Source organism: Cyprinodon variegatus, unplaced genomic scaffold (genome assembly GCF_000732505.1).
Source record: "Cyprinodon variegatus isolate N-32 unplaced genomic scaffold, C_variegatus-1.0 Scaffold69, whole genome shotgun sequence".
NCBI lineage: Eukaryota > Metazoa > Chordata > Actinopteri > Cyprinodontiformes > Cyprinodontidae > Cyprinodon > Cyprinodon variegatus.
In genome coordinates, this window is record NW_015150522.1 from 39,264 (window position 1) to 52,869 (window position 13,606).

Here is a 13,606-nt window from a genome sequence, read left to right on the forward strand (position 1 = left end):
CCCCCGTGCCACAAACAAGACTTGGACTCTGTAAACGGGGGATATATATTCTTCCAGCGAACACAATCTTGCTGTTAAACTAATGACTACAATTACTTCGTCTGTTTATATCACCATGCAAAGCAGCTCACCAAAACGTCACAACGATGTAGAAAAAATAACGGGTATATTTATTATCTTAAGTCTACATGAAAAGAGGTCTATGTGCCTTCTAATGTTAATAAAGCTTTTCAGAAAGAAAATTTAAAAGAGGGGCTATGGGCAAGATGATAGGTAAAATGGTGTAACAGAAGGACAGTGATAAATATCAGTTTATACAATAAAAGGTTTTACATTACGTATTAAAAAAGTTTATCTGAAAACATATTTGGTTAAAGAAGTCCCTCGCTCCATAAAGTATCAGAGCTCCTCCTCCTGTCTGTTCTTGTCTGAGTCTTCTGATAAATATCTCCTCCACCTCCTCTCCTCATCCTCTAAACTCTCCCATCTGTCAGCAGTGAGGTCACCCTTAGAAAATCCAAGATTATTCTCAGCACAAACTGACAACATGCTGGGGACGCTCTGCTCTCTCATCACAGCTCTAACATGTAAGCAGGATGACTTACTGCAGACTGGAGCTCCTGTTGGATTCATCAGTCTGTGGGTTTCTCTTCATTTTATGCCTTCTTGTTGTTTCCAGGTGTGAGTGGTGTGACTGTGGTGACACAGAAGCCCTCAGTTCTGACGGTGAGGAAAGGACAGACAGCCACCATGGACTGTAACCTGGGGACTGTTACTAACAGTGCTGCTCGGTGGTACAGACAGATCCCAGGAGGAGTTCCTCTCTATATGCTGAGGTTTTATCATAGCTGGAGTTCACCCAAATATGACACTGGGTTCCCTTCTGCAAGACACACTTCCACTCATCAGTCAACAACAGATTATCGTTTGATCATCAACAACATAGAAGAAGGAGACTCTGCAGTTTATTACTGTCAAACATTGGATGACTCTGTTGAGGAGTTCGTATCACAGTGATTTATGCCGTGACAAAAACCTCGACACAAACACTTCTGCTTTTTCACTGATAGTTCTCAGAGGATTTCGCTTTTATTATTTAGGTCTTCTACTGTTTCATATTTTAATGTATTTGGGGGATTTTGAACAATTTTTAAGAAATCTTTTAGATTTTTAGAGGTTGTATATACTGCATAACCTTAAGAGGAGCAAATGTGCTTTAATCCCATTTTAGGTATAATACTTTCTGGGGTTTCTATATGAGTTGAGACTTTTGTACATTCTCTTGATAAGTCTTTTACTTAAAGAACTAGAATGATTATCATGTAGACTCTTTAACATGATCATCCATCCATCCATCCATCCATCCATCCATCCATCCATCCATCCATCCATCCATCCATCCATCCATCCATCCATCCATCCATCATTAGTAGCAAACTCTGTCTCTCTCAGGGCTGATCTTGGGCCAGCCACATCAAAGAGGCACCATCATGGAAAACCAGAAGCCAAGGACCAGAATCTGCAGACTGATCAAACGCTGAGACACCTGGTAGCTATCTGCAGAACCAAATTGCTGCTAGCTCAATAAAAGAATGTTAGTAATCATCTAAATAAGGTTATTGGTTTTTGATCAAGTAGATCATTTAATGAAACATTAATTTACCAAACAATGTTTAATTTACCTAATATTTGTGTTATGAATCGGTTTAAACATGTTCCAGTTGCTTAAAATTATTTTTAAAGCTAATTTGACCACAAGTAAAATTCTTCAAGATCAACATTAGTCCTTTGGTTGGGCATTTAAATATATCATAACTTCACAGCAGCAAGAATCAGTAGATGTGTGAATGTAACGAAATGTTGCACCTTAGTTTCAAAGTTCAAAGGTTGTGCAGTGCTGCAGCGGGTAGCACTGTTGCATTTCAGAAAGAAGGTTCTGAGCTTGATTCCTAACCCAGGTCTTTCTGTGTGGATTTTTCATGTTCTCCCTGTGCATGCATGGGTTCTCTCCAGGTACTCTGGCTTCCTCCCACAGTCCAGAATCATGACTATGTTAATTGGCTTCTCTACATTGTCCTTAGGTGTGAGTGTGTGCATGGTTGTGTGTCTCTGTGTTGCCCTGTGACAGACTGGCAAAAAAGCTTGAGGGAAAATGAATGGATATTATCATGAAATATTGGATGCAAAACTGTAGAAAAACAAACACCCATTCCCCATCCTAGATGTTGAATAGTTAAAAAAAAAAAATCTTACTTGTTTATGTCAGTTCCTTGTTTAAAAACTCCAGTAATTTATTTCTATGGTTGTCCATACAAGAACCCAATGATTGTCATTGATGGAGGAGTGCAATTGTAAAATCCTGATACTTGCTATGATTACAACTATTAGTATTAGTTTAAACTTTTTTATTATTATTATGCCATACAATCAATTGTGTTTTGTTTAATTTTATCTAAAAAAATATATCTTCATCTTGAGAATTATGTTGTATTTTACTACATTTAAAAAGCTTCAAAATTGACATATTTTTTTTTATAATTGCACTAACAGAATGACTCCAAATCAGATATAGAGTACATTGTTCAACTACATGACAAAACAGTAACAAAATCTTATGAACACTTTTAAGGCCTGGAACAGTATTTGATAATCATGACATTTATTACACCATAACATAAAGCAGGTGTCTTCCTATCGATGCAAATCAAATTAAAAATGTTACCATACTCTGATTACTTCAATAAGACAGAGCCTATAAAAACATTGATAAATGTGCAACATTATTCTAATAAATGGTAGAAAAATAATTATATTATAAAAGTTAGTGTGTCAAACATTTACTCTTCACTAGCAATTTGTTTTCCTTTCACATTTATATATATTAAGAATTAAATCTGCTTTACATGTAGCTGACATAGAGACAGTCATAGCAGAACAGAAGGAGACAGAATCATAACAGAAATATGTTTTTAAAAGAAAAAATGCAAGCAATTAAAATCTGATAAAAGACAGAAATAATAAAGCAATCTTTGAAACTCAAAGGTAAGCCGTTAACATCGATGCTATCAGTAATGATTTTCTGATTTAAAGCAGTAAACCGTTCCTGCACATCTCAGGTGGAGCATAGAAACTTAAGGCTCCCTTTCATTGTTTAGTCCTGGTTCTGGGAACCCAGACTGCAGAAATTGGCTAATTAGATGGTTCACACCACACCAGCAGCTGTGAAATATATGCAGCTCATTGTTCATCTGTCAACTATTCCAATGTTAATGTAGTCTAAATCAATCATACTCATACATCCCAGTTTAATTTAATAAAGTATTGACTAAATACACTTTATTCATATATAAATATATTTTAAGTCAAACAAAGGAAATAATCTATTAAATATCAAACCTTAATTTATCACAGCCTTCTAACTGAATGTTTAAACTTTCATTTTTAACAATCAAAAGAAGAGACATTTAGAAAGCATACAGAAAAAATGAATAAGCTACAATATTGTATTCTGTAAATGGTGTTTATGTTTTCTTTCAATAAGAGGTTAGAACATTTAGGAGTTATAAAAAAAGTTGTAAAGCACCAAATAAAGAAACATTTAAAACGCTAAGGGATCTCTCTGTGTGTTTAAAGATTATTGAATAGGAGCTTCAGAAAGCAGAAGTAGATCTGTCAGAGGTTTTTGTCATGGTGTGAATCACTGTGATACCTCCTCCATAGTAGAGTTATCCCATGTGTTACAGTGATACACTGCAGTGTCTCCTGTCTCTGCCTGCTTTATAATAAACTGGTACTCTATATCTGATGTGGCTTTAGAGTTAAATTTGTCAGAGGAAAAACCTTCTCCAAATTCAGCAGAACTGAGAGAATGATGAAACCTCAGAACATACTGAGGAGTTCCACCGGGCAACTGTTTGTACCAATAGACATAATAGTTTTCATCTCTTTGAATGTTACATCCAAGAACCACCTGTTGTCCTTTAGAAACTGTATGATCAGCTGGTGTCTGGGTCAGAACTTTAGCTGCATCAACATCTGTAAACAAACCGAAACACATATGAGTAACAGGTTTGTGTTTAAAGGACAGATTATGTCTTCAAACATATATGTATTCTGAGGCAAAGGAGATTCTTACATGTTAGAGCAGAGAAGACAGCACAGAGGGTCCACAGCATGTTGACAGTCTAATCTTCTTTATAATATACCTGTTAGATCAACCTTTTCCAGTGAAAGAAGAAGAGAGACTAAGACTTATATAGAATATTACTGTTAACAAAGGGAGGAGAACATTCAGTAATAATGTAAATGCAGTAATTTACATAAATTGAAGAGTAGAGGCAGTCTCACTCATCCAATGTTTTTCTGACTTTTTGTTTATTTTCTATTTTCATTTTTATGTATTTTGCAGGAAAGAAACAAATTTCATGATATTTGTATTTACATTTTTAACTTTTAAAACATTTTTAGAAAATTCTATCTAATCTCTTAATAGGTGTTCAATGGACATTTATTTGAAAAATTAAAGTAATTCAAAATTAATTTGTGGAATAATTGATCATTCCCACTCTGTGAGTTGAGTGTAATGGGTTAGCTACATGTCTTCCCTACAGTTGTGTTGTTTACTTAAGTATTTGTTCATTTCAGCAAATTCCCTATATTTTCTTTTCTTATGCTTTGTTCATCTACAGCACTTAATATTTTCTTCTTTCTGATATCTAATATAAATAGACTTGCTTGACCACTGTTCTTTACTCAATTTTTGGTCATTCTGTCAACAGGACACCTGTGTAAATTCAAATATTTTTTTCTCTAGAAATCAATGTTTAAGCCAACTATTAGAAATTTACTATCATACCTGTACCAACTATTCTTTATAGTTATTGTAGTAAAAGTTTTGTTCATATTTGGGCAGAAATTCCTTCAATAAATATAATAATTTATTATTCTAATTCCCTCTGAATCTAGCAAAAATCTTCAAAGTGCTACAAGAGCAGACAAATCAAATACCATATAAAACAAATCAAATCACAGCAGCGTTAGTCTTTTTACTTTCTAACAGGATTTTAGTCTTAAATTTAAAGTGACCACCATCTATGCGACCCTGAGATTGTCTAGAAAAGCGTTACAAAGGAGGGGAACAGCAGCTTCAAGGTCCTGTTCTCCATCATTTTAAGCAGTGTCCTGGGCAGATGGAAGATAGTTCTGTTTACCTGACCAGGTTCTGGCGCATATGTGTGTGGTGTGAGTAATTTGGCAGAGGCCACATCATAGAGAAAACAAATAATAACATGCAAATAATTACATTTCAGAGCTTCAACCCTGTTAGTCTCTATCAGTTTGAGTCTTGTATTAAATGACGTCTCCTGCACCTCCTCTCATCCTTTTAAAGGTAGGAGCATCGAAGCACAGAGTGACAAAATGCTGGGGGCCGTCTGCACTCTCATCACTGCTCTAACATGTAAAGATAAGGACATTCTGCACATTAAAGATGATGTTGGAATTGATTTTCTGAGTGTTTCTCTTTTTTGTCATCTTGTTTCCAGGTGTGGGTGGTGTGACAGTGGTGACACAGAAGCATTCTACTGTGACAGTGAGGAAAGGAGATGCACCCATCATGGAGTGTAACCTGGAGTCTATTAACACAGATCCTGCTCAGTGGTATAAACAGATACCTGGTCAGGCTCTTGTGTTTATGCTAAAGTTTCATCATGGTGATAGTTCCTCAAACCTTTCTCTGGGTTTCCATCCCAGAAGTTTAAATCCACTCATCAGTCTACAACAGATTATCTTTTAATCATCAACAATGTAGAGGAGCGAGACTCTGCAGTTTATCACTGTAAAACATGGGACCCTTCTGTCCAACAATTCATATCCCTGTGATTTAGTCCATGTCAAAAACCTCAAACCAAGAACTTCTCCTTTTTGAAAACTGGTAATGTCTTGAAGGTAAAGAGAAAAAAGGAAAGGATATCCATGTTTAATGTCTTATATCATTCTTTTGATTTGAGGTGTGACTGCTGTGATAAAGAGGCCTTCATTGCTGATGGTGAGGAGAGGAGACAGAGCCATCTTAGGGATTGTTACTGACAAGCAGGGGGGCAACCAGGAATTTGGGGCATGAAAGACATTGATATTAGACCCTAATTTGTGGTTCAGAAATGTACACAAACAGCTATACAGATTCACTGAAAACTATAATTTACATTTTAATGCAATTTTTATTGTAATTGTCAGAATGTGAAAAGGTTAAATTAACATTAACTTTAAACTTTACATTTACATCCTATCAAACTAATAACAGCTTATTGAAAATAAAAAAAACGCATGAACAGAAAATAGGTTTAGGATTGTGAAAATATATTCCCATTAGGTTTCCCTTTTTACTTTTTTCAAAGGACACATTATTTTTATTCTGGACCTGAGAACTTATTTTTCATTAATCTATATGTGTAATGACAAAACATGTATTTTGTATGTGGCTGATTCAACAGGTTAATAATCTATTGTTAATTTGAACTATTCAGTTAAAAAAACATTTCTGAAACAAAATGAGAAGGGGGAAAAATTGGGTTATGGCAATGAATGCTTCTCCCTCTCTCCTCTTTCTCCCTCCTTTCCGTTTCTTTTTGAAACCCAGACTTTGGGGCCCTGCATTTTTCAGCTATACCACACTGCTGCTCATTTAGACATTTCCTTGTTAATTTGTTTCTTTCAATATCACCATGTCCAATGACGTGTGCGAGGCATTTAAGTGGCGGTACGAGCGAACTGCCGGTAACAGACTACGAGACCTGATGTGATGCAGGAGCTGAGGACCAAACAATTTATTGCAAATTCACGGGAAGGGCGGTATGTCAATATATTCATGCTTTGCTTCACTGTTTACTGCTGAAAGATTTGGTAGAACATGAAGATTATTTATTTTACTGCTGGATTTCTTTTTATATCTGAAAAATATAGTGGGACAGATCTTTTCTTCTTCTTTTGGGCCCCCCTCAGTCAAGGGCCCCTAGAATCGTTCTAACTTTTACAGTGCCGCTGCTGAAAAGTGACAAGTGGTATTGAGTTGGCAGGGGCAGTACTAGACATTTAGCTGGCCTAAAAAACATAAATACTCTAGGTTTATTCCCCATTTTTAAGCCAAGCCCCTTTAGCTTATGAACCATTTGGAAATGTCAACATACAGTGGGGGAAATAAGTATTTGACCCCTTGCTGACTTTGCAGGTTTGCCCACTTACAAAGAATGCAACGATCTATAATTTTAATCATATGTACATTCTAACAGTGAGAGAATCTAAAAGAAAATTCCAGAAATTCACATCATATGAATTTATAAAAATTGATAACCATCTGATGAGGAAAAACAAGTATATGACCCCCTACCAAACAGCAAGTATTCTGGCTCCTAAAGGCCAGTTAGTCTTTCTTTAAGACACAGCCCCAATCCCAACCAATTATCTACATCAAATACACCTGCCTCACCTCGTTACCTGTATAAAAGACACCTCTCAACACCCAAACCACCAGCATCCAACATCACCACCATGGGCAAGACCAAAGAGCTTTCTACGGACATCAGGGACAAGATTGTTGATCTGCACAAGGCTGGGATGGGCTACCGGAAAGCAACTTGGAGAGAAAAGATCAACTGTCAGTGCAGTTATCAGGAAATGGAAGAAGCACCACACCACTAACCTCACTCGGTCTGGGCCTCCACACAAGATCTCACCTCGTGGGGTGTCCCTGATCATGCGAACGGTGAGGAAACATTCCAAAACCACAAGGAGGGGAACTGATGAATCAACTGAAGGCAGCTGGGACCACAGTTACAAAAGAAACGGTAACACACTACGCCATCATGGATTGAAATCCTGCAGCACACGCAAGGTCCCCCTGCTCAAGAAGAAATATGTACAGGCCCGCATAAAAGTTCGCCATTCACCACCTGGACGACTCAGAAGAGGCCTGGAAGAAGGTGATGTGGTCAGATGAGACCAGAATAGAACTTTTTGGCCTCAGCTCAACTCGTCATGTTTGGAGGGCAAAGAAAACTGAGAACAACCCAAAGAACACCATCCCCACTGTCAAGCATGGTGATGGCACAATCATGCTTTGGGGGTGCTTTTCAGCCAAAGGGACTAGACAACTCCATCATATTGAGGGGAGGATGGATGGGGCCATGTATTGTGGAATTCTGGACCAACATCTCCTTCCCTCAGTGAGAAAGCTGAAGATGGGTCGAGGATGGGTGTTTCAGCACGACAACGACCCTAAGCACACCGCCAAAGCAACAAAAGAGTGGCTGAAGAAGAAGCACATCAAGGTTCTGGAGTGGCCTAGCCAGTCTCCAGACCTGAATCCAATTGAAAATCTTTGGAGGGAGCTTGAAATTCAAGTTGCCAAGCGACAACCTCGGAAGCTGAATGATTTGGAGGCTGTCTTAAGGGAGAAGTGGGCCAACATCCCTGCCGAAATGTGCACAAACCTTGTCACCAACTATAAAAACCGTTTGACATCTGTGCAGGCCAAAATGGTTTTTCTACAAAATATTAACATGCTGTTTGTCCAGGGGGTCAAATACTTGTTTTTCCTCATCAGATGGTTATCAATTTTAATAAATTCATATGATGTGATTTTCTGGAATTTTCTTTGGGATTCTGTCTTTCACTGTTAGAATGTACATATGATTAAAATAATAGATCGTTGCATTCTTTGTAAGTTGGCAAACCTGCAAAATCAGCAAGGGGTCAAATACTTATTTCCCCCATTGTATCAGTCTGGAAAGGAGAGGGTAGGGTCTGATTTAAAACAAAACAGGATAGAACCAAGGAAGCTCTCACAGCAGCCAGTTGTTGATATTTTAAACTTAAAATCAGCTCATTCAGAACATGAAAACAGCATTAATAAATTATTGGTTCATTGAAGCATCTACCTTGACTAGTTTGGTTACCGAAAATCACTTTTACAGTATTGGCCCTCCTACAAGGCTGTAACTCTAAGCCAATTTTTCCTCATTATACAATTTAACGGTGAGGAATTGATAGACCACCTTCTTTTATAAGAAATCAATGAGAATGTAACCATTTTAAATTCATCGCTATCCAATCTAAGTAAACTTTGACCTTATTCAAATAAATATCATATCAGGTTGGGTGGCATCTTCTGTTCCTTGCTTTGCAGCGGATCCTATAGTATCAGTTTTACCTGGCACTTCTGATTATAATTCAAAACATCTAAAACTAAAAACAAAGGTTCAGGCACTTCATTAAAAGTCTGTTTACAGACTTAACATTCTTACAAGGGCTGAAACAATTATTCGTGTTAATCATTAATAATCGATTATTGAAATAATCAGCAACTAATTTATTCATCGATTCATTAACTTGGGACTCTTAAGCTCGCCTTTAGCTGAAAGACCGACTCACTCAAAGTTTTATAGCAAAATTGTAAAAAAATATACAAACATTTTGCATTCAACAATAAAAAACCTTTTTGGTCCACAAATAGGCTCTATCCATAAGTCCTCAAAGTGCACAGTTTTAGCTTCACTTTATTTAAAGTCTTTTTTAAATCTTCTGTTAGGAACCTTTTGCCATACAATTATTACATGAATAATTGAAAAAAGAATTGAACATAGAAAAATAATTGTTAGTTGTTGCTCTAATTCTGAATAATAAAAGAAACTTATTTGGAATTTTGATTGAAGAATACAGATTTTGTTTTTTTAATTTAATTAATAAACTAAGGTCAGTTCTAAGGTAACATGGTAATATCTCTGATTGCCATTACAAAGCTTGTCTGCTTTAATGATGCTTCCAAATTTAATACATACGGATATTTGTTGGTTTTCTTATTCTGTATTCTTGTTCTGACTGGAACTGGTAGTCTGTTAAGGTTGTACTTTCCCTCAAAGCGAGGAAAAACTGAGAATGAGACCATAGAGCCCTGTAATCCTGAAAATGATTAAAGGGACTAAAATTATTAAAACTAATCACAAAAACTATTTAAATAAGTAATTTGTCGTCGTCGTCTCCCGCTTTATCCGGAACCGGGTCGCGGAGGTAGACGGATCGGTGTGGCTGCTGCAATAATGCGGACGCTGCACCGGTCTGTCGTGGTGAAGAGAGAGCTGAGCGAAAAGGCAAAGCTCTCAATTTACCATTCGGTCTACGTTCCTACCCTCACCTATGGTCATGAAATCTGGATCATGACCGAAAGAACAAGATCCCAGATACAAGCGGTTGAAATGAGCTTTCTCCGCAGGGTGGGTGGGCTCTCCCTTAGAGATAGGGTGAGGAGCTCGGTCATTCAGGAGAGGCTCAGTGTGGAGCCGGATCTCCTCCACATCGAGAGGAGTCAGTTGAGGTGGCTCGGACATCTTCTTCAGATGCCCCCTGGACGCCTCCTTCGGAAGGTGTTCCAGGCACGTCCCACTGGGAGGAGGCCCAGGGGACGACCCAGGACACGCTGGAGGGACTATGTCTCTCGGCTGGCCTGGGAGCGCCTAGGGCTTCCCCCAGCAGAGCTGGAGGAGGTGTCTGCGGAGAGGGAAGTCTGGGAGTCTCTGCTTAGTCTGCTGCCCCCGCGACCCTGATAAGTAATTTGATCCATGTAAAAATGGAATAAGTGTATTTTGACATAAAACCAGTCATACAATTTTTTTTTTTCAGTTTCAATATTAGAAGCACCCTGCTTACGATAAATCTTTGTCTAAAAGTGAAATCTTCCGCAGAGACAAGTGTGCAAAAATATACGTATATATATATTTTTTTGCCTTTATCGGCCTCGGAGAGCTCAGCTTTATATTGTCCTCTGTTCTACGTAAATCTCATCAATGTTTTTCCAACACTGCTGACATAAAATGTTGCATCTGTAGACAAATCTTCTTAAAAATATGATGTAGATATGTCAGCATCACTTCTTACTAAAAAAGATAATTATCGCCCTGCGTTAGTTTTTTTTTATTTACAATTAAACAAAGCAAACTTCACATTGGGTGATAGAACAAGTGCCATGCTTACAATAAATAGGACACTCCATATCTCTTTCACAGTAACTGAAGAAAGTTTAACAATCAAATCTCAGATATTAGTCTAATGAATCTCCTCCTCCCTCACTTCTCCTCTCCTCAGTGTCTTTATAAGCCTCTGGTTCTCTCCTCTCTTCAGTTCAACTTTCAGCTGGACAGAACCAAACCTTTACACCACAAACTGACATCATGCTGGGGATCCTCTGCAGTCTCATTACTGCTCTAACATGTAAGATTCTTCTCAGAGACCTTAAGATTACATTTTCACAAACAAACCTTTTACTCATGCTTTTCCCTGCTTCTGTTGCCAGATGTTGATGCAGCGAAAACACTGACCCACATACCTCCTGTTAAGACCGTTTCAACAGGACAACAAGTTGTTTTAAAATGCAACATTCAGAGAGACGATCGAAACTATGTCAACTGGTACAAACAAGTTCCTGGTGGAGTTCCACAATATGTTCTGAGTTTTCGCCACTACGATAGTTCACTCTACTTTGGAACAGGATTCTCTTCAGACCGATTCAACTCTAAATCCACCTCAAGCATAGATTATCAGTTTATTATTAAGCAGGCAGAGGCAGGAGACTCTGCTCTTTATTTCTGTGAGACATGGGATGACTCTGCAGCTGAAGCTGTATCACAGTGATTCACAGTGTGACAAAAACCAACACAAGATTTAAGCTCTAAAACTAATAAAATGTATGAACAATCAACAGTTCACAACACACATTCATTAAAAAACAAAATATATTTTACTGTTTGAATATGTCTACAGAGAACAATGTCTGTGTGTGTTTTATAATAAAAGCAAACAGATGAAGAAAATGAGATGTTTTCAGTGAAAGTTGGTCTCAGCAGGTTTCAGTTCCACTCCCTGATCAGAAACAATCAGGAGGTTTTTGTACGGCCATGTATACAAACTGAATCACTGTGGTATTCGGCCAAGGAACCAAGCTGATTGTAACAGGTAAGGATCTGTTTTAATTACTTTAAAATANTTTTATACATTTCAATCCCCAGGTTTAATAAATTACATTGCTTGTCCAAATGCTCCTGGCCCGGCCCTTCTGTCAAATTTTAGAACCCATTCTGGCCCGCAAGTCAAAAAGTTTGCCCACCCCTGGTCTAATGAATCTCCTCCTCCCTCAATTCTCTTCTCCTCAGTGTCTTAAAAGCCTCTGGTTCTCTCCTCTCTTCAGTTCAACTTTCAGCTGGACAGAACCAAATCTTTACTCCATAAACTGACATCATGCTGGGGATCCTCTGCAGTCTCATCACTGCTCTAACATGTAAGATTCTTCTCAGAGACTTTAAGGTGACATTTTCACATGCAAACCTTTTACTCATGCTTTTCCCTGCTTCTGTTGCCAGATGTTGATGCAGCGATAACACTGACCCAGATACCTCCTGTTGAGACTGTTTCAACAGGACAACAAGTTGTTTTAAAATGCAACATTCAGAGATATGATGTAAACTTTGTCAACTGGTACAAACAAGTTCCTGGTGGAGTTCCTCAATATGTTCTGAGTTTTCACCACTACGATAGTTCACTCTACTTTGGAACAGGATTCTCTTCAGACCGATTCAACTCTAAATCCACCTCAGACATAGATTATCAGTTTATTATTAAGCAGGCAGAGGCAGGAGACTCTGCTTTTTATTTCTGTCAGACATGGGATGACTCTGCAGCTGAAGCTGTATCACAGTGATTCACGGTGTGACAAAAACCAACACAAGATTTAAGCTCTAAAACTAATAAAATGTAAGAACATTCAACAGTTCACAACACACATTTATTAACAAAGACAATATATTTTACTGTTTGAATATGTCTGCAGGGAACAATGTGTGTGTTTTATAATAAAAGCAAACAGATAAAGAAAATGAGATGTTTTCAGTGAAAGTTGGTCTCAGCAGGTTTCAGTTCCACTCCCTGATCAGAAACAATCAGGAGGTTTTTGTACGGCCATGTATACAAACTGAATCACTGTGGTATTCGGCCAAGGAACCAAGCTGATTGTAACAGGTAAGGATCTGTTTTAATTACTTTAAAATACGTTTTTTTTTCTTTCAATTTTATGTTTAATTTTAACAGGATTCATTTTACTTTTTTTCTCCAAAGATTGAAGGTACATATTTTAATCTTTTTTCCAATTGTGTTTTGCTCTGATCAAAAATCCAGATCTACTGTAACTGATGAAATGGAGTTATGTAAAATTGTTACCAAAATTCATCATATTCTATGAAAACATCTTTTACAAATTGCTATTTTCTCTGAACATATTGCAAAAAAAATCATATGTTCTGAAATTATTGTGTTTCTTTTGGCAAGTTTAATGAAGAGTTTCAGAAAAACTAAGCAAGTGGTTTCTATACAATCTGCTCTTTATTTCATTGTTAAAAGTGCAATATCAAACAGGATCCAATTATGATTCTTTTGTTGATAAAATGAAGCTAATATTAAACTGTATACATTTTTAGAACATCTTAAATAAAAAAAAAAAACATCTGACCAAGTTTTAAAAATCATGTGGAAAAAAATATTCTACAAACTAATATTTCATAACAAAAAT

At 37.2% G+C, this 13,606-nt stretch overlaps 1 gene segment (V, D, J or C); it reads left to right on the forward strand.

Moving 5' to 3' along the window:
* Nucleotides 1–547: 547 nt before the first annotated feature.
* LOC107083135 lies at nt 548–1,017 on the forward strand. The segment is given in 2 exon segments: nt 548–587; nt 680–1,017. Coding segments are annotated over 2 exon segments (378 nt in total).
* The last annotated feature ends 12,589 nt before the right edge of the window (nt 1,018–13,606 follow it).